The 22,589-nt window shown below is 47.2% G+C and overlaps 8 protein-coding genes across 8 annotated transcripts; 5 read left to right on the top strand and 3 right to left on the bottom strand.

Annotated features, from left to right (window-relative positions):
- Positions 1-531: 531 nt before the first annotated feature.
- On the bottom strand, positions 532-1,966 carry BDV38DRAFT_244951 (zinc-dependent alcohol dehydrogenase family protein). Its single transcript, XM_032054402.1, has 4 exons — positions 1,403-1,966; positions 1,250-1,340; positions 824-1,181; positions 532-769 (listed from the first exon to the last, which is right to left on the bottom strand). Exons 1-4 carry the CDS (start codon positions 1,826-1,828, stop codon positions 595-597), a joined length of 1,050 nt encoding a protein of 349 aa, XP_031914314.1. The 5' UTR covers positions 1,829-1,966; the 3' UTR covers positions 532-594.
- Positions 1,967-2,214: 248 nt separating this feature from the next.
- Positions 2,215-3,602, top strand: BDV38DRAFT_244948 (uncharacterized protein). Its single transcript, XM_032054401.1, has 3 exons — positions 2,215-2,506; positions 2,569-3,007; positions 3,112-3,602. Exons 1-3 carry the CDS (start codon positions 2,422-2,424, stop codon positions 3,503-3,505), a joined length of 918 nt encoding a protein of 305 aa, XP_031914313.1. The 5' UTR covers positions 2,215-2,421; the 3' UTR covers positions 3,506-3,602.
- A 2,666-nt stretch (positions 3,603-6,268) lies between these two features.
- BDV38DRAFT_74511 (uncharacterized protein) lies at positions 6,269-7,516 on the top strand. The gene has a single exon (XM_032063860.1). It carries the CDS (start codon positions 6,425-6,427, stop codon positions 7,376-7,378), a length of 954 nt encoding a protein of 317 aa, XP_031914312.1. The 5' UTR covers positions 6,269-6,424; the 3' UTR covers positions 7,379-7,516.
- Positions 7,517-7,928: 412 nt separating this feature from the next.
- Positions 7,929-8,373, top strand: BDV38DRAFT_74513 (uncharacterized protein). Its single transcript, XM_032063861.1, has one exon. It carries the CDS (start codon positions 8,020-8,022, stop codon positions 8,260-8,262), a length of 243 nt encoding a protein of 80 aa, XP_031914311.1. The 5' UTR covers positions 7,929-8,019; the 3' UTR covers positions 8,263-8,373.
- Positions 8,374-8,483: 110 nt separating this feature from the next.
- On the top strand, positions 8,484-12,848 carry BDV38DRAFT_270721 (high-affinity nickel-transport protein-domain-containing protein; the record flags this gene model as incomplete). Its single annotated transcript, XM_032057193.1, has 9 exons — positions 8,484-8,718; position 8,782; positions 8,870-8,942; positions 8,993-9,078; positions 9,131-9,409; positions 9,462-9,607; positions 9,663-10,219; positions 10,429-10,433; positions 10,871-12,848. The coding sequence occupies 9 exons, from the start codon at positions 8,484-8,486 to the stop codon at positions 12,846-12,848; spliced, it is 3,360 nt and encodes a 1,119-aa protein (XP_031914310.1).
- A 633-nt stretch (positions 12,849-13,481) lies between these two features.
- On the bottom strand, positions 13,482-18,193 carry BDV38DRAFT_244944 (aminophospholipid-translocating P4-type ATPase DRS2). Its single transcript, XM_032054400.1, has 3 exons — positions 15,111-18,193; positions 14,750-15,053; positions 13,482-14,688 (listed from the first exon to the last, which is right to left on the bottom strand). The coding sequence occupies exons 1-3, from the start codon at positions 18,026-18,028 to the stop codon at positions 13,840-13,842; spliced, it is 4,071 nt and encodes a 1,356-aa protein (XP_031914309.1). The 5' UTR covers positions 18,029-18,193; the 3' UTR covers positions 13,482-13,839.
- Positions 18,194-19,547: 1,354 nt separating this feature from the next.
- On the bottom strand, positions 19,548-20,721 carry BDV38DRAFT_244941 (exosome non-catalytic core subunit RRP45). Its single transcript, XM_032054399.1, has 3 exons — positions 20,484-20,721; positions 20,304-20,423; positions 19,548-20,240 (listed from the first exon to the last, which is right to left on the bottom strand). Exons 1-3 carry the CDS (start codon positions 20,645-20,647, stop codon positions 19,646-19,648), a joined length of 879 nt encoding a protein of 292 aa, XP_031914308.1. The 5' UTR covers positions 20,648-20,721; the 3' UTR covers positions 19,548-19,645.
- A 153-nt stretch (positions 20,722-20,874) lies between these two features.
- Positions 20,875-22,435, top strand: BDV38DRAFT_244939 (spliceosome-associated CWC15 family protein). The gene is made up of 7 exons (XM_032054398.1): positions 20,875-20,933; positions 20,990-21,012; positions 21,066-21,142; positions 21,191-21,478; positions 21,532-21,787; positions 21,837-21,872; positions 21,927-22,435. The coding sequence occupies exons 1-7, from the start codon at positions 20,924-20,926 to the stop codon at positions 21,942-21,944; spliced, it is 708 nt and encodes a 235-aa protein (XP_031914307.1). The 5' UTR covers positions 20,875-20,923; the 3' UTR covers positions 21,945-22,435.
- Positions 22,436-22,589: the final 154 nt, after the last annotated feature.

Raw genomic sequence — 22,589 nt, 5'->3', positions numbered from 1 at the left:
ATGCACTATTCTGTCTTCAAATACCCGTCTATATATATGTTATATATCTATAGTTCAATACTCACCGAAATCCCGTGGGCTAACTAAGCTAGTCCTTATATTCGTTTCTACAACCGTTTTTCACGGTATGGCCAGGTCGAAAACCTTTGTTACCAGTGCATAGCTATGAATTATGAACCCTCATATGGTCGGTTCGTAAATCAACTTGTCTTATATCCATCCCTGTGTATGTGTGTTAATAGTTGCATTCTATTATCTACAATGGAAAGCTGCTCGCTCACGTAGATTTCAAGATTGGATAGATCTACTTATATTAATTAGTTTCTTTTCAAGATCCCCACCGCCATGAGGCAGAGTGAATGCAGTCTAAGCGTGTTTTCCATATTTCGGGTCTCAAAAACACTCAGTAGAGATCGTTTTGTTGAGTACAGGATAATGTATGACACAGTGGTAAGTTGCAGGACCAAGAGAAGAGTTAAAATTAGAAAAAAAAAAAAAAAAAAAAAAAAAAAAAAAAAAAAAAAAAAAAAAAAAAAAAAAAAAACCAACAAAGTAAAAGGAACATCAACACTATATATAACAGAATACCATTGATCAAATTCTTATAACAACCTTCCCTGTTTGTTGTCCCGAGTAGACATAATCGAAAGCTGCAGGAGCATCCTTGAATTCAAATATTTTGCCAATGATTTGCTTCAGTGAGATCTCCTTTTCTTCAAGAAACCGGCAGAGGCCCTCTTGGTCAGCTTTTGAGCCGACTTGAATTGCCCTAGCGAAAGACTATTAGTAGCAACCCTAGTTATCACTCGGGCAAAGGACTTACTTCAATGTTCCTACTTTCAAGAATAGGCTTCCCAAAGCATCAACGAACTTATCCAGCTCCAGACCACCTAGAAACCCGACCCAAGATATAAGACCACGGGTAGCCAGGGATTTAACACTTTTCTCGATGCTACTGCCCCCTACAGTTTCGAGTACAATATCGACCCCTTGTCCTTTGGTCAAGCGCAGTACTTCCTTTTCCCAGTCAGGAGTAGTGTTATAGTTAATAACGTCAACAGTCCCTTCCTTGCCCAGGGCTGCTGCAGTTTGAAGTTTTTCGTCCGAGGAGGAGGTGATGATTGGACGAATGCCAGCACCCAAGCATATCAGGAGTGCAAACATACTGACACCCCCTGTGCCTATGTTGCCATCACCCACGTATTAGATTTCTCTTTTCAAGACCGCGCCCATCGAGGGTATGCATTACCTAGCATCAAGGCAGATCGTCTCCGGTCCAAGGACCCTGCCATCCCCAAAGAATTCCAAGCCGTAGTCCCGGCACAAGTGATACACGCCGCCTAACAGAAGTGTTAGTCCACCCTAGAAGATCAACGATGCCATATAAGACTCTCAGCTGTACCTCTTCCCAGGAAAGATGTTGCGGGATACAAACGAGCACTTTCTCGTCGAATACTGCATACTGTCGCAGCACGCCGTCGACATTACCGCCAAGCTGGGCCACTGCATCTTCAGGATCCGGCTCATCGATAAACTTCAAGTCGAAGATTGGGGACACACGGTCTCCAACAGAGACCCTTGTTACCGCAGACCCAATCGCCACCACCTCTCCAGCGCAGTCAGATGCAGGAATGCCTCCTTCTTTCACGGGCACTGGGTACTTGCCATGGAGCATCCCCACATCTCTGTAGTTCAGGGACACAGCATGCACTCGAATGAGGACTTGCTGCAGATGGAGTGGCGGAACCTGTTCGACTGTTGCGCGGATGGTTCCGGCCTCCTTTCCTGGGGAACGTCGAAAGGCCTGATAGGTCTTAGGTAAGGACATTATGGAAATATCTTGTAGCAATATCAATTATCTTCATATGTTGTCTTTGGTAAGGATAAGAACCGGGGTTTCATGCAATGAGAACTTCGCGCATTTTAAACCCCAACTCTACATAGTCTATGTGTTGCGTACACCAAGAATTTGTAATATTATACTAGCCTAAGTGCCCTATTTGTCATGATCTCTTCATTGATGATCAACCCACTAAACGAATGACGTGGGATTTGACTAACCTCCGCCCATCGGCCGATGAAGAAAGTCTCCTCGGCCGATCGGAAACAGGTTACGTAGGTTGCCGAACCGACAGGACTGCCTGCGTCAATCTATGGATAATTCCAGTGCAACTACGATTGCCTTCCATTCCATTGAAATATTTTAGTTTTACTCTCCTAGTCACTCACGCTTATGCTGACCTTGGCAATCGCCGACCCGTTCCTCATACTCCGCAAAAGCCACGCAGTTAAACTGCTGCATTATCATGCAAACTCCGTTAACTCCGTCTAAACTGATGTCCTCGAAGAATGGACAGGCACCCCAATATTCGGTTGGCGAAAGATATATAGCGTTGTTTCCGCTTTTGATTATACTCAGTAATGCACTTGGATACGTATCGAGCCTACAGGAGACAAACGGTTTCCCCGTACGTTACAATGATGGACTCTCACACCGTTTGGTTTAGTACGTAAAGACCCGATATTTCGAAGGATATTAATTTCTAACCTCATAATTCCACGAGCCAGTCACCGGCTGCTCGTCTGGGGTTGGGAAATCATTGGTCGAGACTGCCTTCCAAGCCGGCCATCACGTCGTGGCCACTGCTCGCAATGCTGCATCGCTGTCTTACCTACCAGAGGGGCCTCGTGTTCTCAAACTCGGCCTGGATGTCACCTCGAAGAGTGATATCATGCGGTCCTTGTCTACTGCGGTAGAGAGGTTTGGCCGCATTGACATATTAGTCAACAATGCCGGGTACGCTGTGATGGGTGACACCGAAACCGTGCCGGAGTCAGATGCCCGTCTTCAGATGGAAACTCTGTTTTGGGGTCCGGTCTTTCTTACACAACAGGCAGTTCATATATTTCGAGAGGTGAACCCTCCAGGCCAGGGTGGCACTGTGGTGCAGGTATCTTCCATTGGTGGACTCGTAACATTTCCCGGCAGTGCATTTTATCATGCTAGGTAGGTTCAATCTGGCTTCATAATTCAGCTTATTTTCTATTACCGCTGTGAAACCATTATGTTTCTCTAAATTTTTTTTGTTTCTGTTGCTAAAAGCTTAATAGCAAGTTCGCCCTCGGCGGCTTTACTGAGTCGTTTGCCAAGGAGATGAATCCTGCTTGGAATATCAAATTCGTGGTGGCTGCCCCTGGAGGGATCAAGACAAACTTTGGTTCGAATGTCAAGTTTGCCACTCGCCATCCTGCCTATGATACCCCTGCTTCCCCGTTAAATCAGTTGCTAGCATATATGATGAATCCTGTAGTCCAGGAGACGTTCTCGACACCAGCGCAGTGCGCTAGAGTGCTCTTCGACGCTGTCACAGGACAGGCCCAGCGAGCGCTGCCGAGGCGGTTGTTGATGGGTACTGAAACAATTGCTCTACTAGAAGCAGATCTCAAGACCACCACGGAGGACTTGGAAGCCTGGAAGAGCGAGACTATGCGATGTTCGTCATAGACGTCCCACTACGAAAGTTCAAATCCCTGCGAAATCATATCGTATTGTTTTCCGACATCAATATCAACTCGAATGATTAATAATTCAGGCGTCTATAATTAGAGAAAATGGACAAAAATTTCTTCTTTTGAAGGCCGGCAATGTACCTATATTTTCTAATTAGGTTTCTTCATGGTCTACTGATAGGCTCTGGAGCTTCTCTACGTTCGCGACAGCTTGCTATACGCTGATTCCGCTGTATTCGGTTGCGCTGCCGACGCGCAGCTCATGCGCTTCGTAGTCGCCGACTAAGGCACCTGATGGGGCTATTACGCGGAACGTTCCGAATTAGTGGTTAGAGGTGTTATCAATCAACCCGTACGGTATAGCATGAAGGCTGGCTAGAGCGGCACGCTTAGATATCAGCTCCCGTCATCACAGTAACCTGGTCGGCGGGCTTTCTCCCTCTGAGTCGAGCCAAGTCGAGTGGCTACCAGAGAGATAGATAGGATTTCTAGAAATAATCTAGGAAATCTAGGAGTAGTAGAAAAAGTAGAAAGTAGAGAAAAACGAATAGTACAAGAGATGATCTAGATAAACCTAGGAAATATTTAATAGATAATAAATACCGAGAAGAATATAGCCCAAAGGCCCTGGCACAGATAGGCAGATTAGATAGGAAAAAAGACCAGAACGAATATACAAAGAATAGATGGGACTGGTAGAGCCTCTAGGGACAACCTAGATGTCAAGGAAATATCTACTATTCCGGGTAGAAGACCTGTCAACTAGGTAAGGTACGTAGGCAGAAAGGCAGACAGTAGATACTGTGTAGACAGAAGACTGATTCTTGCTTTCTTCTACCACTAACAAAGTGCTAATTTATAGCCAAGGTGATTCCCGGTCCTTCGCATGGGATCAGATAGGCCTGTAGGTTACTATACGTCCTTTCAAAGGCAACGAGTATAGACTCCGACGTTGCCGTTCGGCCACCAGATTGTCTATGCACCAGGGACAGGGTATACTGCAAGGTCATCATACACAGTCATCATAGAATCTGTGATACTAGATGCAGTGGTCTAGATCACTGCCTAGATACATGTGTCTGCCGTAGCTGATTGGCTCTATATGGACAATAAACTTGATTAAATAATAATAACAATAGTGTTTAGATTATCTTCTATCTTTGATATATATTCTAGGGCATATGATCATATCTAATAGTGTATCTTTGTTTTAACTTATATAGGGTAAGATAATTGTATATATTTGATTATTTATGTATACTGAAAGATATTTAGAGAAGTGGGATTTATTAGACTGTATAGTTAAGTGTTCTATCGACTTCTCTTCTGAAGAAGATTTTACTAATATAAGAATAGTGAAGGCTGGAATAAAGTATAAGACTTCTGAGATATCTTATCAGGAATTATAAATAGAGGCAGCTGGATCTTATATATAATCTATAATTTAGCTAGTTCTATTACTTCTCAGATCTAGGCTCAAACAACTCCCCACTCAAGCCATGATGTATAGTTGCTTAAGGGGTAAGTGAATACTGTGCCGAGATCGAATCTAATGACGGTATATGTCCACGGTTAATCTTGCAAGCCATGGGGTTGGCCATTAGGAATCCAAGACCACGGACATGCAGTATATACATAAAAATACTAAGAAATAGAAGATTTATGGGGTGGGAATACCTAGCGTGAGCACGACAGGTCAAAGTAGAATAGCGCCAACAATTCCATCCGACATCTACACGTAAGACTGATAGATACAGTTAAGATATTACTAGTTATGGGGACGAAGGGAATAACGAAATCAATCAACCATATCCCGTAGAAGTTCCTGTATGCAAACCTTGGAAAGAGGAAAGTGAAGTCATCATGAATCGAGGCCAACTGTACAGTTGATTACGCCACAAGTGTTCCTTCGCTAGGAAACAAAAATCACTCAAAGCGGGGTACACACCATTATTCCCAAGAAGATCAGTGACCGGCGATAATAGCGCAAGCTAACTTGAACACTAAATTTGAGCTTGCTTCCAGAACCAGACGTCAACCGCCGGGCATATGCAGGATTTCAATAGTTTCTGCAAGTGCTTACCCTAAGGCTGGGTACGACTGCAGGTGCATATCGCAGTAGCAACGCGTTAGATGATTATTGGAGTGGAATTACCGTTGAGTCGACCTTGGGCGGGGTGCAATGAACTTTGGCTCCAATCTTCGGGCGAGATGGAAACCACTTGGACTTGGCTATACGGTCGAGAGTGGGTAAGTTCGTTGAAAGAGGGGTACGACTCGTAGTGGACGTGTTGGTGCTGGGGTAATTAGGTGAATGTTCTCTAATCGATTGTGCTATGTGATGGTTGTATCCGAATTCAATGAGGACGCTGTTAGGGTTATCCATTTTTAGAACATTTAGTGCGAACCACCCTCCAATGACTCTGAATTTAACAGGAAAATAAATGGTTAATTGGTGCTATTTTCGGATCCATTCAGCCAATCATACTTGGGAGATATGCTGATCCTGCAATGCTAGTGGGTGACTATCTGCAGGTTGTCGTAAAGTCATCACAGTCGGCGCTTAAGGTTATCGTGATGGGGCCAATGTATTGGCTTCCGTTCCCTTGGAATCCAATCTGATTGCTGCAACAATTTGCTATGATTAGAACGCTCAATTTAGAGAAATTTGGTGTGTTGACTCTCATGACAATAATACCTTCCCCTCTTTTAGTCCATCCCATTTGGCATGATGAGGGAAATATAATAAGGTCTTGATGGGTTTCCCCAGGCCTTCCATCCTCGCCTCTTATTTTTTTTTTTATCACCAGACCCTCCAGAGAATAACCTGGGGTTGTCCGTGGTTTAGAACCACGTTACTCATTCTGAACGGTCTTATTCTATACACCATCTGCTCTTTTGTCAGGAATCCACCATGGGTGTGATTCGTCTACCACGTCCAACGGGTGTTTACGTGCCTACTTCTCCTGCTCGCAGTCTTACAACCGATATGATCTCTAGCCCCCTTTCTCCTGACTTTACCTTTGACTCGGAGACTCTTCCTCCTTCAATTCTCCCCGCCCTCGAGTACATCTCCTACAAGCTCGAACAGAAGATGATGCATGCCACGTTGCTAGTGGGTCGTGGAAAGCCATATCCCACCGGCGAACCATCCGACCTTATGGTAATTCCCATCGAGGAGCTTGACCAACAAACTTGGCGCACCGTCTACCGCGCCGTGGTCAAAGCCGCCAGCAAGTTCTCACTGGGTCAGAGCTGGACCGACGCCCTAAACCGCAGTCAATACGAGCGCCAGGCCAACGAGTACCTGGTCCAACAGTCGATTATGCAGAACGAGGTCATTTTCAGCCGAGAAGGCCTCACGCTGCTCAATGTAGACCGAATCTACACATTCAAACGCCGGCTGTGCATCCTTTCCAATCAAGGCAAAAATCCCGAAGCGTCCTGCGTCACATCCTGCGTGCAGCTCCTGCATCGTACCATTGGGGATTTTCAGGGTCGCCCGTTCAGTAAAGCATTCTTCCACCGTGTATATGAACAGCTCGACGTGCGAGATGAACTCCTGACCCACATTGCCCAAACTTATAAGAAACAATTCGGCCAGGAAGGGATTATCTTGCCGCCGCGGGCACGGGCTGAGCATAGCAGCCGGAACTCCCCGAAGCGCACCGTTCGGGCGCGCATGGAGGCCAATCCCCCGAGATATAGGGCTGTTCCGGCAAAGCGGGGACCCAAGACCCCACAATCTGCTTCTGATGTTACCCCGATTACGAGGAACGAGTGGAACATACTCAATTCCAATCTGCAACAGACTAAGCCCACCGTCACCAAATGGACACCGTCGCCAACTGTTCTCGCCGCCGCTTGATTTGGGGAATGGAGAGCTAGATGTCGGTTGGCATCACATGCTTAACCCTTACTTTCCTACTCCCGAGTCGAAAGACTGTAGGGTGTTCTGCTTCGTTGCGGCTAGAACATTCCGAGATGGTTCGTAACCATTCATCATCCGCCAAACATGCCGATTAAATCCCAAGTGGATCTGGCCCGAAGATATCGGCGAACCGGCCAACTCGGCCTTAGTGACCAACGCCATAACTCAACCTTATAGAGTACGAGTATGAACACTTCAGAGGATACCGTTCTTCACGTCGTTGACACGTTGAAGTAAGCCCGCACTTCCCAGAGTGATATCTGGAATCGGTTCGTCTCAACATACCATCTCGCCAAAGGATAAAAGAGGGGCGATGCACGGTAAAGACTGCCGAATGGCCACACAAAACGACGTGTCCGTAGGTTTAAAAATCCAATTGACACATTTCGAAGCATTTGTTATCACGACTTTTGCGTAAGTAGTGGAGTAGGGTCACATCGGTAGCCTCCGACTTGACGGTTTATGCCGAGAGGGGTGGAAGTAGTGGGGCATCGGCAGTCGTCGGCCGTCACATTGATGATTGCATATGAATTCTGCACATTGTGATGGGCTGAGATTGTCAAAAAAAAAAAAATGCAATGGCCGTACTCAGAAGTATATTATTCGCCTGTCATATCGCATTCATAGGCCATTCTTCTCCTTCTCCCACACCGCTGATTCAAGGTCGGAAACCATCGGAACACCGTGTGAAGCGCAAGGGATTCGAAGAATGGAACTCGGCCACAAGCGAGGAAACAAGCTTTAATTTGCTCAGATCGACTTCGTCCAGTTCGCTTGGCTCGTTTGCTTTTTCTTTCCTAGCTCCACCATTAACTACGTAGTAGCTATCATTATTAATAATAAGTCTTAAGTTAGTTAACTACTCTTATCTATCACTTTTCTTCCTACCCCACATATGGAATAAAGATTCATCCACCACCCTCACGCAACACGCGACACAGACACAGAATTTTAAACCCTGGGTAGACTAACTATATAGTGAAGGAGACGGGATATTACAACCGCCCGTGAGAACCAATCTTGTCAATTCAGATTCTTCATCATGCGGGAAACGTCTCCTCCCAGCTTCTCGGAGGCCATGTCAGACTCCCAGGGGGTCGAGACAAAGAGCAAATGGACGCCGAAATCACTCATTCGACATGCAGAGCGCTCCCATAGTCGCATACCGGGAGTTCGCAAAATCCCTTTTCCTGCTCTTGCTATCATATTATTCATTGCATTCATCAATATCGCGGTATGGATTGCGGTTGCTGTTGTTCTGGTATGTTACTCCCGATGTCATAGCGAAGGTCATTGAACTTGGAGGTCTACACTAGGATATTCGCTAACATATGTCTCAGCGTTACTATCCGTATGTCGTCCTGATCAACTAGGAGCTTGATATCTGTGCTATATGGAAGAACCTGGTTAATACTGACAATGCGATAGGTCTCTGGTCTCTAATGCCGTTCTTGCGTACACCTTAGGGTTGAGGCATGCCTTTGATGCTGATCATATCTCAGTATGTGCCCTGTCCTGTGTATATATAACTCATCTAATATATGATGCCAGGCTATCGATTTGATGACGCGTAGGCTGCTAGCCACGGGCCAAAAACCGGTCACCGTGGGAACCTTTTTCTCCCTGGGTCACTCAACGTACGTGCTCTTGTTCCCTTAATCCCCATTGACAGGACTGACGAACTATTAGCATTGTCATCGTCACATCTATCGTTGTGGCTGCCACTGCAGCCGCCGTGTCGTCCCGCTTTGACAGCTTTAGTACTGTCGGCGGAATTATTGGCACGTCCGTCAGTGCCGCTTTTCTCATCTTGTTAGGTCTCATGAACTTCTATATCCTGTATAAACTGTACAAACAGATGCAAAAAGTTTTAGACCTCCCAGAGGGCCAAGAAGATGAAGCATGGAAGATTGAAGGAGGCGGAGTCCTGTTCAATGTACTCAAACGGATGTTCAAATTGATTGACCGGTAAGCTACACCGTATTGGAGGTGAAATGAATCTTGGCTAACAGATTCCCAGCCCTTGGAAGATGTACCCGCTTGGTATTCTTTTCGGTCTTGGATTCGATACATCTTCGGAGATAGCTCTCCTTGGTATTTCCTCTGTTGAAGCTGCGCGGGGCACAGATTTCTGGGTCATTCTGATCTTCCCGATCCTCTTCACAGGTATGTTTAGAACCAATACAGTGACTCGTGAACCATCTTACTCACATCCACCTAGCTGGAATGTGCCTCCTCGACACCACTGACGGGGCCCTCATGCTCTCGCTATACATTCAGCCCGCTGCTAACTTCCTCCCACCAAAGGAAGGCAGCTCTACCGCCGAGACGCCACTTATAGGTGAAGATCACGAAATTCAGCCCTCACAGAACCACCGCGACCCTATCGCGTTCTTGTACTACTCTATCGTGCTAACCTGCTTGACTGTCGTCGTTGCTATCGTGATCGGTGTCATTCAGCTTCTCACTCTGGTGCTCAACGTCGCTGAGCCCACGGGTAAATTCTGGGATGGGGTGCAGACAGCCGGAGACTACTACGATGCTATTGGTGGTGGGATCTGCGGGTTATTCATCATCATTGGTGGTCTAAGTGTTGCCGTATACAAGCCATGGAGGAGATGGGTTGCGAGAAGACACGGAAAGACCATTGTGACGGACGAAGAGGGAAACCGTGACAATGTCGCAGCACCAAGAAGCGAGACTCCTATTCTGAGTGAAGAACGGGGCGGCGCGTCCGGTGCTAACTACGGTGCTGTCAGTAAGAAGGCTGCATCTCAGGTTGCGGTGGAGCCGGTGGATGGTCATGCTTGAGGTGGATTGGAACAGCATGCATGCATGTTATTAGCATGAACCTAGAGTTGGATAAAGGCGGACTACATGAGAGTATGAAACTGATTGGGATTTACACCACATGACGAAATAGAAATTTTATCTTTTAGCATAAAGCGTGATGTATTACAAAGTTCATAAAGTACCTTCCCCGGTAGACAAAGTCTGCCTCAGGCAGCAGGAGATATAATGACATCACAGGCTACAGCCATGCCATCCAAAAACCTTCAAGGCAAGATATTGTACTATGATGTCCACCTATTGATACTTATTGCCGATAAGTTACTGCAGGTGCGCAATTGAGTAATCTCTGTCAGTTGTGGGGCACGATTCGCAATTATTTAATACGAGGTTCTAACTTAAATTCAAATAAATTATGCCTAACCCTTGACGACAATTTATCTACTGAACGTGCATGATGGGGACCTAGTACCCAACTTGTATTGCACCGCGTTTATATTGAATCTTTACATATATGCACATATAATCATTATTTTATATATAATGCACTAACATATATACGGAGCGATGGAGATAATACCCCGCCATGTCTGATGATTTATCCGACATCTCATCCTTACACGACGGTCACGGACCAAGCTTCTCCACCTGTCCGACTATCTTCGTGCTGCCTACTCATCTCAGTCTGGAATCACTGCATCAAATAGAGGAGAGTCTTGTCAGTCGAGACGCAAGCCTAACCTACGATGTTTCCGAGGCGAGATTGATTCTCGGCAAAATCGGACAGAAGAAACGGGCCGCTCTGGAGCTAAGATCCCGCGGTGTATGGACAGAGGACCTTGACCTTTCGACTTCAACAGTCTTAGCGAAGAGAGGTGGCATCCATGAACCCACTCCGCGACCTGTGGAAGTCGTCACGGAGGTGGACGTGGTTGATCTCAGTACGGAGACGGAGAGTGAAGAGGACGGCGTGCGAAGCAAACATGGCACCGGCAAACATTTAAAGCGACCGAGACCAAGGTCCGTATCAACTGATCGGTTATCAGTCGTATCAGGTCATTCAGGTTCGGGGGAGGGAGCAGACATACTCCGAGTTGTCCGCTTAGAATGGTTAGACCGATGTGTTGAAGCAAAAGAGCTTTTGCCCTTTGACCCGTATGTGGTATACGAAGCTCGCAAGGTCGAGCGCCCTGCCACTAAACCGAACGTCACAGAGGCAGGAGGCTCTCAGGCAAGCGATATACTACAAAGGGCAAAGAAAGACACCCTTCTCAAGCCACCCCCGGCACCATCTAACCGGTTTTCTCGCCGAACACACGAAGCACCATCTAGCCAACATCGCCCACCAAAACTATACCGACAGACTACATCCGAAAACGAAGAAATGGCCCCCTTGCCACCAGCCCCAGGCTGGGTCAAGAACCATACCCTATACGCCTGCATGCGATCCGCGCCTCTCCACCCACCCAACGAAAGATTCATCAATCAATTAGTCAAAATCCGTAAAATCCGAGAGCTGACACTCGACGAAATTGGCGTGAGAGCTTATAGCACCTCCATTGCATCAATAGCCGCCTACCCGTACGAATTCCGCCGTCCATCCGAAATCCTCACCCTACCGGGTTGCGATACCAAGATCGCCAACCTCTTCGCTGAATACCAGCAAAGCGAAGATGGCACCATCGAAGCTGCGACGGTACTAGACACAGACCCGGTCCTCAGAGTCCTAAACGAATTCTACAATATATGGGGCGTAGGTGCCAAAACAGCCCGTGACTTCTACTACTACCGCCAATGGCGAGATCTAGACGACGTAGTCGAACACGGCTGGAACAGCCTCTCCCGCGTGCAGCAAATCGGCGTGAAATACTACGATGAGTTCCTGCAGGGTATCCCTCGCCACGAAGTTGAGGACATTGCCAAGATCATCCATCGTCACGCTAATCTCGTCCGTCCAGATGCCCGATACGACGGCCGTGGGGTTGAATGTATCGTGGTGGGTGGGTATCGACGTGGGAAGGAGGCCAGCGGTGATGTTGATCTTGTCCTGTCTCACCGTGAAGAGTCCGTAACGAAGAATCTGGTCGTCGATATCGTCGGTAGCCTCGAATCAGAAGGCTGGATCACACATACTCTAGCCTTGCATATGACCACATCAAATCGAGATCAACAGACTCTACCCTACAAGGGAGACGATACAGGGAAACACTTCGACAGTCTAGACAAAGCGCTTGTCGTATGGCAAGACCCGAACTTCGATGACGACTCAGACCCCACTCCATCATCTGATGCAGATGCTGAAGAACAATCTCGCCAGAAACGGAAACGTAACCCTAACCCCCACCGCCGTGTGGATATCATCATATCCCCCTGGCGCACCGTCGGATGTGCCATCCTCGGCTGGTCGGGCGATACTACCTTCGAACGGGATCTGCGCCGATACGCGAAGAAATCACGGGGATGGAAATTTGATTCCAGTGGGGTTAGGGAACGTACCACTGGAGGACAAGTGATTGATCTTGAGCGGGAGGGGAGAACGTGGGAAGAAAGGGAGAGACTTGTTATGGAGGGCTTGGGGGTTGGTTGGAGGCCTGCTGGGGAGAGGTGTACAAGATAGCTTCTGGTCAAAACTTTTGTAACACATAATATAATTTCAGTCAATCCAATCTTGGTTTCTTAATTCAAGGGGGGGAAAAAAAGGTTAAAAAAAGAAACAGGAAGACAAATATCTCAACGCATCGTTGCAACCTTGAAAGTAAAATCGCTCGCCCACTTCAGCCTAAGATTGACATGAGAGTGGCTGGCAGAACGACCATAAGGCTCCTCCTCTATATTTATAATGACCAGCGGTCCCTATGGTCGATGACGAAACTTATGCTTGACGAGTTTACATCTAACGCCGAAATACTTGGTATGGTTGCTTTCGAGAGATGGTAACTGTTTGCCTATACGTCTAATGGCTGACTGTTCTTACTAGTAGTGAATAATCACGAATCTGTAATGGCTATTAAATAGGCTTTTATGTGTATCTATACTAGGATTTGAGGAAGATCTTGGTTTCCTTTTAGTACTAATTACTGAATTTGGTATCCTATCTATTTCTGTTAGTCTAGACACTGTCACCTTGCGAATAGTTTGTGAGATCAGACTGATTGCCGACTACGGAGATCGATGGAGATTAACTTACGATATGGAGTCTAACGCAATTACACGGGTTTACTTACGTAGAAGAATCTTTCGACAGAAGATGGGCAATTTCACCCATGTCTGTTCAACCTATCTAGACATCACAAGTCATCCATGTTCAAGAAAAACATCAACAAAGTGGTGTAGTCGAAGAAATTGATATCACAAAATTCAAGATTTTCACATTGACTCATAGAGAAGATAGGAAGGGGGAACGTAGATAGCTGAAAGCAAAGAATAGCAGCATCGTGTAATATAGCCCAAAAAATGAGAGATAAGAAGGAAGATGAATGTTAAGGTTAGCAAGAGGGAGATAGAGAGTGATAAAGGGAGGTCGGTCATCAGACCGCTGCAAATGCAACTAATACATGGATGCGATGAACAGGAAGGTAAAACAAAAAAAGAAAGAAAAAATCAGATCGTTATACTAAGGCTCTGGAACTGGTCATTTCACCGTAGCGACCTCTTCCTCTCGTGGTATCATAAGCATTGACGACTCTCATTTGGGCGCCATCATCAGCCTGACTGAATGCATAGCCGCGTTGTTTGCGCATGCGCTGAACCTGGCGCACCTTGCGGATTGCCTTCTGAAACTGTTCCATGCGTGGGCGGTAGTCTTGCACATTATACTTCTGGATCTCTTGGACGTGGTGGTAATGTTGCGGGTAGTACATCCGCTTGGCATATTTCCAGGCGTAGTCCCGAAGAAGACAGATACATGGGAGGACTATAGCCATGAGATAGAAAATAGGCGATTTGAAGAGATGGGGAATTGTGCCGTAGTACTCTGTGGAGAAACCGATAGCGGGTGCGGCATAACCATAGGCTGGAAGGAACGCTAGCCAGATAACCATTGATCCGGGGATAGCGATGAACGTGTATTTGGTCCATATGTTAGTGATCAGTGCCGCTTTCCCAAGGACAGTGGCAAGGACTGCCGTGTACAGAGCAGATCCCCATACCCAGTGGCCAGCAACCTTGCCGTCTGCTTGAGGAAGATCCCAGAGGAAAATCAACTCCGAGACGATGTATAGTAGCAAGGAATGGTAGAAACCGTTTAAGATCCATGACCAGAAGCTGTGCCTTTTGAAGAACATCCCCTTCTGTCCAAGCTGGTACAGCTGAGGATACCGGTCCAATAATCGAGCGGAGATGAATTGATCACAGATGCCCATCGCGAATGGAGGAAGTACAGTGAAGAAGACGTTGTAGAAGGACAAGGTCCATGACTCGTAGATAACTTCACCGGAGAAAGCATTTTGGAAGGAGTACTAAGTCTTTGTCAGTTGCTTTCAGAGTAATCGGCGGATGGAAGATCAGAACATCACTTACCCAGAACTGTGTCATGTAAAGGGCAATATTCTTGTAGAAAGAATACAGAATGACACGACTGATTCTGTGGTAGCTCCAAGCGCCATGGACAAGGAGAAGTTTGCGGAGATAACGGAACTGAGCAATAGACACATCGGCAGACCGAGCGGCTTGGAGACCTTCAAGACCACTAATACCAACACCAACATGTGCGGCCTGAATCATGGACACGTCGTTCGCACCATCACCGATAGCGAGAAGCAAGGATTTGAGGTGACGCTTCACAAGTTTGACTACCAGGGCTTTCTGTAATGGAGAAACACGGCTAGGGGAGGGCTATCAGCACCAGAGCGTTTAATAGGAGCAGACTATGACAACTTACCAGCAGATTACGGCTTTGCACTGAATAGCAAGGTCCAGGAACAATTTTTCCATGTCCTTCTCTAGTGCGAATGTCAGAGAGCGTCCGTCAATAATCAAAGCTAACGCTTCAATTTCACCCGAAGCATTCTGACTCTGAACAGCTTGCAGCTTCTTGGTTAAGTTTTCTCGAGTAGCTTGAGACGACTCTTCATTAACAATTAGTAACGTCATGTCCTCCGAGATCAACTTGCAAGACATTCCAATATTGATAGCGGTTTCCTGTCGATCACCGGTCAAAACCCAGACCTTGATGCCCGCGGTCTGTAACGTATGGATTGTGTCAGGGACTCCATCCTGCAGTCGATCCTCGATGGCAGTAGCTCCAAGAAGGTAGAAATCTTTCTCGATAAGCTCAGAAGCTTTGTCCAGCTCGTCTGCACGGTTTCCACCAACAGTTGTTGCAGCCTTGTCGTATATCTGGTACCACTGCTGGAATTCTTCCTCACAAATTTCACGCATGGCTAAACAAAGAGTCCGGAGACCTTCAGAAGCATATTCTTCCAGGTGCTGCAAAGTCGCCTCCACAATGGGATTGTCGGAATTGAGACGCTCGAGAATGACGGTGTCTGCACCTTTGGTGTAGATTCGAATCTTCCCATCTGGACACCTGAAGATCGTCGACATTCGTTTACGCGTCGAATTGAACTCACAGACAGCCAGCAGTTCATATTCATACTCATGGCCCCCTACTGTGACGAGCACTGAGCGAGGCCTCCGGTTCGTGAATTGGTAACCCATCGTTGCAGCACCTTCAACGAGAGCACCCTCATCGGGAGAGGCTGCCTGGTATTTGATTTTGTCGGGTTCCTTTTCAGATCTTTCAGGGATAACAGTGTGGCAAGTAGAGAGAAGTGTGAGGAAATGATGAATTGCGTCTGCTGTCGGATGACCTCCTTGTAGGTTCTCCCTGAGCTTCTTATAGTCATGTACCCCAACTTCAACTCCGTCTTCTACAGTGGCTCGTCGATCTTCTGGGATGTCGTCACCATATTGGATGCCACCAATTGTACACTGCTTGAACTCCATCATGTTGCAAGTCAAGGTTCCTGTCTTATCTGAAAAGATGTATTCTATCTGCCCAAGTTCTTCGACTAACGACGACGTTCTACATGTGGCCGGAGTGTCTGTTTTGTCGTAGTAGATATCGAGGTCAGAATTGATCAGGAACGCCTGGGCGTATTTGACGATTTCAATTGTCACGAAAAGCGAGATTGGGACAAGGTTGGAATAAAGGACCCAATATGTGAATATATCCAGGAAGAATTGCTTTACTGCGTTCGTACTACCATAGTCAAGGTAGGTGAGTTTGTCGGCTGCGGTTTGTCGGATAATAAGATCGCCGACGGAGCTGATAACACTAAGAGCGATCAGAATGCTGACCAACATGAGGATCTGAACATTGACCATGCGCTCTACAGCCGTCCGCTTGATCGGAGTCGCTGTCGCGTTTCGCATCAGTTTCGTCTCATGGCCAGTGAAAACGACAATACCGTGAACCCACGGCGTGTTTCGCAGGGTAGCTCCTCGAAGAAGAAGCTGGTCCGGTGCCAGAGGGAGTTCCTTCTCCCCCCCTCCGGCATGCATCGTCAGGGTAGCTTCATAGGTGTAGAGGCTGCTATTCGGTTGCTCCGACCTAACCCGGCCACTCAGTCGGCTAAGATCAGCGGGGCTCACCAAATGTGCGGTCTCCGGAATTGCCTGTTTGATCTTTAGGTTGGTCTCTCCATCTAAGTTGGCGGTTTCGATGTAGCACAAGCCCTCAGGTTCAGAAGACGCCAACAGAACCAAATCAGCGGGGAAGGGCTGCTCTGACTCAACGCGAACGATATCTCCCACTGCGACATCGATCCATTTCGTTTCGTGGAATGCCGATCCCTTCAGGATTTGAGTTTTTGAGTAATTCAGAGACTTGTCAGAAGAGCGCCGCTTATAGTCTTCTACAAGTTCTTTGATAGCAGAGACCAACAACACAATCAGCAATGGACCAATTGTCGTGTAACGATTTGTCGGCGACACGTTTGGGATTTGCTGGAGGACAGCGGTGAACAAGAAAAACAAATTGGCGTATTTCGAGAATTGTTCGTATAAGAACTTCGGAATGAAGGTGATGATATTATACTTTGCTGTGGAGACATGGTTGTCGACGAACTTATGCACCGCATTGGCCGGGGGATTGTTCAACACGATCATGCGAGGTCCGAGAGTCGAAGGGTCGACCTTCTTCCGCCCGAAACCAAACTTGAAATCCGACTTCCTCGACTTTTTCTGACTCGGGGGTATGCCCCCCTCGGCGTGTTCGGCGCTGTCAACTCGTGCCGCCCTTGCACCAGCCTCAGTGAGAGGAAGGTTCATGTCCGAGTATTCCTGACCCATGCCCAGCATGTGCTTTGCTCTTCCCATAAGCCCGCCTCCCAAGCCCAGTATACTATTCCGCTGATTCGCCTCCGGTACACGATGGTCGGACTGCATATAATCATCATGATCATCCACATGGTAGTACCCATCATCGTATTCGTCGACGGAATAACGTCGGTAGTTATCCAAGCCCGAGGTTTGAGAATAGGTTCGAGATACATTGGCGGCCCCCATGTAAGGATCGCCTATGTACGCCCCGGACTGCGGCGGAGGATGCGCGGAGACTGTCGCATGAGCACCGGAGTGCGGCGGCGCCTGTCCGCCGACAAACTGGTCATAGGAAATTGAAGGTCGCGCCTGGGGGTAGTCGGAATCATCGATATTGTACTGTCGCAACAAATGGTCGTCGTTGACGGGCGGGCCCTGTCCAGGATTATACATAGGGGTCGTGTCCTCCAGCTGCAGCAGGTCGTCATCGCGGCCAGCGGCTGGGTGGTGACCGGGAGGCCTACCGCTGGCCATGATGCTCGAGGCGGGTAGACACCGTCAGAGCAACGTTATGCCCCTGGAGCATTGATCGACAGTGACTTGAGGGACGGAAAAAGGAGCGAGACGATGCAAGTATGGACCGACTACAGCCCGCGAGGTTTTGGTTTGCGCAAGGGAGTGCAAGAGGGGGAAAAAAAAAAAAAAAAAAAAGCAATAATCATGAAACTCGAAGCGAACGGAAACCGAAGGTGACAGAATGGAGGAAATCTGACGACTGCCTGGAAGAAGGTTTATTATTCGTTGGGATGCGGCTTTAACGCTAGTCTTGGGCGGTGTTGTTTTGGATCTCCGTCAGTGGCTGGGGGGGTGGTTTTTTCTTTATTTTTGGGGATCTTCCCTCTCGATTACTGTACTGGTAAGTAATACTCCTACTAACTACTCAGTAGTTAGTTAGTAGCACTTTACTTAGTATGAGATTACTACTCTGTAGTTCCTGGGTTAATTCTTTCTTTCAGTTCAATTCTTTGATTAGTCTCATAAAAATAGGTAATTAAGAACTGGGCAGATAAATTAAGTCAATTAATTCGTCCCTGTCTCGCCAATGGTTTTAAAAATAAATCCAAAATAAGCGTCCCTGCGCCTCGACGATGCGCGTCTCGCTCCCCACTCCGCCCTCCCAGAGTACCAGTGTTCTTCTTCATAAAATGAGACGACAAGAGATCTCTGGTATGCGCCTGTCGGAAATTTTCCACCCAACGTGGCTGACAACTGCCAACTGAGACAGATTCTTTGGATTTCCTGAAATACTTGAAACTTGACCAAGTACAACGAGAATCTCGCTTTGTCATATTTTATGCATCATTATAAAGATAATATCTCATTAAGTCGACTTATATTTAATCCCGAACAGGCCTTTCAATGCCTGTTAACTCTTCTGGGTTGTCTGGTCTCCCGAGTCTTTCTCAACCCTTCCTACTGGACTATATAACCCACTTTAATTTCTTGACACATACCAATAAGAATGAAAGTCTTTTTACCTAAATACTAGTATAGTTCCAATCGAATTACCCGAACGCATACGGGTTTGAAGCCTCTTGAAGAACGCTTGTTAAGACAGGGGCTGTAGCACTCGTATAGAGTCTCTCTGATGTTGAAGTACCCGATGAACGGTAAGCTATCACTAAGAGAGCTCCTATTATTCAGAAGTCCCTGTGGTGCCTGGAACTGTAACGACGAACGAGCTCTAGAACGTCCGAAGAAAGCATGAGCGCTGCAATGCCGAGTGTTGGGTTTGCATTTTTAAATTAAATCTGTCACTTTCTCTCCACCGTGGGTCCAATTTTACTTGAAACCAGATGGGAAATGCAGTCCCACTGGTGATTGCTGCCTGGCCGCAACTCAAAGTACCCTATCTACGGTGTACTCCGAAGATGTCTGCATTCAAGGAGGCAAAACGGAGAGCGGGGAAAAAAAGGTGAAAAAAAGGGAGGTTCCTGTCTATGTAGAAGGGTCTTTGATCGTAGTTGAGAATTGCCAAGAACACATAATAGACTCCGTTATTTGATATCTATGATACAACAAATCTTAAGCGTATTAAGGACATTGATTTCATTTGAAAAGATAGATTGAAGTTATGGCAGGTTCGCATGTCTACCGATCGTTCGTCGCTCTAGACTCCTCCATCAAGCTGCCCTTAGCCCGTTTTGCGAGGTCAGCTTGTAGCGCCTTGTCAATGATGCCGTTGATCTCCTTCACTTTCTCAAGTGCAACGGATGACTTGCTCACGAACACCATGGCACTAACCGGGGACCCAGAAAACTTTGATAGGTAGCATACGTCGCCTGCATTATTCAAGCCCATGACCACGTCCGCCTCAGAGGCCTGCTCTTCTTTTCGAGTGGCGTCCACAATGACCCGCTTTCCTTCATCAAAGGTATGAAATGTGATCGACAATGGTTTGTGTGTGATATTCAATGCGACTGGGACCCGCTCGTCGACTCCGTAGACGATCACTTGACCGTCCTTGACCACGGCATCTGGCCGACGGAAATGCTGAAGACCCGCCATAACTCCAATACAGGCCGCATCAATCAGGTTGCCATCGTAGTCTGTGATGTGCACGTCTGCCCGAACATTCCAGCAGCTGACACCCTTCAAAACGCAAAGCGATTCCGTATCAAGGGCGTTCGAATGACGGATCACTCTGTCTAAGACGTTGGACACATAAGTCTCAAGGTCCCCCTGGCTATTGTCCCAGGTGTTATTAGCTACATATTCCCCGACATTGTGAGTTGTGAGATAAACGTACCGGCCATTCTCCCAAGCGGGAGAGCCCATAGCGGTCAACTCCAGGGCAATAGTGAAGATACCATCGAATGGACGGTCATCATGGGGTTTTGTAACTTCAGACGAGATGCGGACAATGAGGCTGTAGGATGAGATTAATATCTATATCGGAAAATTGTACCTCGAGCAGCATAATACGGACCTGGTCTTGCCAAGCTGGACCTTCACATGCCCGTATTCTTCGCCGAACGACACATTTAAGGGACGAAATTGATCGGCCTGACGGCCATCGAGTCTTACATCCTCACGCAGAGCATTGAGGATGAAGTCGCGCTCGGCAATTGAGAGCGGTGCTTCTTTGTTCATGGTTGTGGAGGCGGACTCGGCCCCAGCGGGGTCAGCAAGACGGACTTTCTATAGAAATTTCCTGCACTCCGCAGCGTCATTGAAGAGCGGGCCAAAGTTGTTCCTCAGGATGTCGATCATCATAACCCAATCACATGTAGCGTACTCCAAAGGCGGTGTGCACTCGCTGATTCAGCCTTCAACCTGAGGCCATCCGCGGTGCAACTGCTTTGGCGGTCATTCAACCTTGAACGACAACCGTCGGAAATTTCCCAAACGCAAATTCTGTTGCCCACCATGACTACAGGTGAGAAAGGCTTGAGATAGAGTATTGCGGTAAACATTGCGCTAATCCACATATAGCACACAGGCCCACATTCGATCCAGTATGCGTCTACTTCTATTCGGGAATACTTAAATATAGACTCACGGAGAACAGGCACAAGGGAAAGAGGCCCTGCGTGGCCCCGCATACCACCAACGACTGCTTCCAGCACATACGCACTTGAAGACTCGGTAAGTCGGATCTGTGCTGTGGGCATGATCACCTCTAATATGTTCAAGTCAACTCGGCCAGGGTGGTGAAGGTGAAGCTCAACAACGCGATTTGCGCGCCGAATTACTCCAAGCCGAAGCCGCTCATTTTGCGAAGAAGAGGGGTATCCCCGTAAATGAACCAGCTATCGAGAACACAGCACCCAAACTCCAATTAGAAGGCGGTCTATCTAGCGGTGATTCGGTTGGGACAGAGGATGAAGATCCGGAAGCCAAACGGCGGCGAATACTAGAGGAGACGCGGGACATAGATGCAGACTCAGATGGGTCAGGGGATGACAGTAGTGAAGAAGAAAGGTTTGTTGCTTTGATTTGCAGGCAAGTCAGCTATGCTGACAAAAAGTCTTCAGTGACGATGAAGAAGATGAGGCCGCCGAGTTGATGCGAGAATTGGAAAAGATCAAGAAGGAGAGACAAGAACAGAAGGAGAAAGAAGAGCGCGAACGTGCTGCTGAAGAGGAAGAGAAACGGGAATATGATATTGCCAAGGGAAACCCGCTGCTTAACGCTCAGGACTTTAACTTGAAACGCCGCTGGGATGACGATGTGGTCTTCAAAAACCAAGCCAGGGGAACCGAGGATAAGAGAGGAAAGGAGTTTGTTAACGTAAGCTTGTCCAGGTTGGTCGTGTTGACTTGGCGCTAATCACATATAGGATCTGTTGCGATCGGACTTCCACAAGAGGTTTATGGTAGGTTATACCTGTTCATAATTCCTTGACGTTTCTACTAACACATACGTGTAGGGCAAGTACGTCAGATAAGTTGCGCGAAGCCTGCTACGGTTCATCCAAACTAAACATTGGATGCACCATCGTAATATGGAGTCACTGATACCAATACAAAAATGACTCGATGACATTTCGATGGTTTGGTGAACTGTCATGATATAATTTTCTGGCGCCGAGTCGATGCCTGCGCCGGATACTGCGCTCACATAACGGCTTGTATATCAGGCAGAGTTTTACTGATCTATCTGCGGTGGGAGGTTCCTCTGGAACAAGTGGAATACAGTGGGCAACGTTGTCTCACTGAGACTGGAGCACAATGACTGAAGTCCTTTATTACCGGAGCCACGATTTCATGAGAAACGTCATATGGCTCTTTCAATGTCACTGGGGTTACTCATTGTTTTCATGGCTTCCCAGATCTCTTTGCCCTCTCCAAGCACCAGCCATGGTCCATAGCCAGACTACCATAGCCAGACTCCCTTTACAGCTAATGTACACTGGAATTGCAAGCACTCTGACACATCCACATCGAAAATAGAAGTAATCGCGGGTCAGTATTGCTGTATTCTAAGTTTGTGTTCGAAGTGATATAATCAAGCCAAGCATGATCTACAGGTAGTACTCCTTTTTAGTAATGATCAACGGATACAATAATGTCGGCAATAATATCCACCGCCA

The sequence above is a fragment of the Aspergillus pseudotamarii genome, assembly GCF_009193445.1.
Source record: "Aspergillus pseudotamarii strain CBS 117625 unplaced genomic scaffold BDV38scaffold_22, whole genome shotgun sequence".
NCBI classification, from domain to species: Eukaryota; Fungi; Ascomycota; class Eurotiomycetes; order Eurotiales; family Aspergillaceae; genus Aspergillus; species Aspergillus pseudotamarii.
The sequence above is the reverse complement of the archived record's forward strand: the minus strand, read 5'-3'. Positions and strand labels throughout refer to the sequence as shown.

Excerpts from the sequence above, each read along its gene's own strand:
- BDV38DRAFT_244941 (XM_032054399.1), bottom strand. The coding sequence starts at position 20,647 with ATGAACAAAGAAGCACCGCTCTCAATTGCCGAGCGCGACTTCATCCTC. Across the intron at positions 20,424-20,483 it reads GTCCAGCTTGGCAAGACCAG|CCTCATTGTCCGCATCTCGT; the intron begins GTCCGTATTATG and ends CTCATCCTACAG. Across the intron at positions 20,241-20,303 it reads CCCGCTTGGGAGAATGGCCG|CCAGGGGGACCTTGAGACTT; the intron begins GTACGTTTATCT and ends CTGGGACAATAG.
- BDV38DRAFT_74511 (XM_032063860.1), top strand. The coding sequence starts at position 6,425 with ATGGGTGTGATTCGTCTACCACGTCCAACGGGTGTTTACGTGCCTACT.
- BDV38DRAFT_244944 (XM_032054400.1), bottom strand. The coding sequence starts at position 18,028 with ATGGCCAGCGGTAGGCCTCCCGGTCACCACCCAGCCGCTGGCCGCGAT. Across the intron at positions 15,054-15,110 it reads TGCAAAGCCGTAATCTGCTG|CCGTGTTTCTCCATTACAGA; the intron begins GTAAGTTGTCAT and ends GCCCTCCCCTAG. Across the intron at positions 14,689-14,749 it reads TTTACATGACACAGTTCTGG|TACTCCTTCCAAAATGCTTT; the intron begins GTAAGTGATGTT and ends ACAAAGACTTAG.
- BDV38DRAFT_244948 (XM_032054401.1), top strand. The coding sequence starts at position 2,422 with ATGCACTTGGATACGTATCGAGCCTACAGGAGACAAACGGTTTCCCCG. Across the intron at positions 2,507-2,568 it reads CTCTCACACCGTTTGGTTTA|TCACCGGCTGCTCGTCTGGG; the intron begins GTACGTAAAGAC and ends TCCACGAGCCAG. Across the intron at positions 3,008-3,111 it reads AGTGCATTTTATCATGCTAG|CAAGTTCGCCCTCGGCGGCT; the intron begins GTAGGTTCAATC and ends AAAGCTTAATAG.
- BDV38DRAFT_244939 (XM_032054398.1), top strand. Across the intron at positions 21,143-21,190 it reads CATACGCACTTGAAGACTCG|TCAACTCGGCCAGGGTGGTG; the intron begins GTAAGTCGGATC and ends AATATGTTCAAG. Across the intron at positions 21,479-21,531 it reads GACAGTAGTGAAGAAGAAAG|TGACGATGAAGAAGATGAGG; the intron begins GTTTGTTGCTTT and ends AAAAGTCTTCAG.
- BDV38DRAFT_74513 (XM_032063861.1), top strand. The coding sequence starts at position 8,020 with ATGGCCGTACTCAGAAGTATATTATTCGCCTGTCATATCGCATTCATA.
- BDV38DRAFT_244951 (XM_032054402.1), bottom strand. The coding sequence starts at position 1,828 with ATGTCCTTACCTAAGACCTATCAGGCCTTTCGACGTTCCCCAGGAAAG. Across the intron at positions 1,341-1,402 it reads AACATCTTTCCTGGGAAGAG|GCGGCGTGTATCACTTGTGC; the intron begins GTACAGCTGAGA and ends CACTTCTGTTAG. Across the intron at positions 770-823 it reads TTGAAAGTAGGAACATTGAA|GGCAATTCAAGTCGGCTCAA; the intron begins GTAAGTCCTTTG and ends GTCTTTCGCTAG.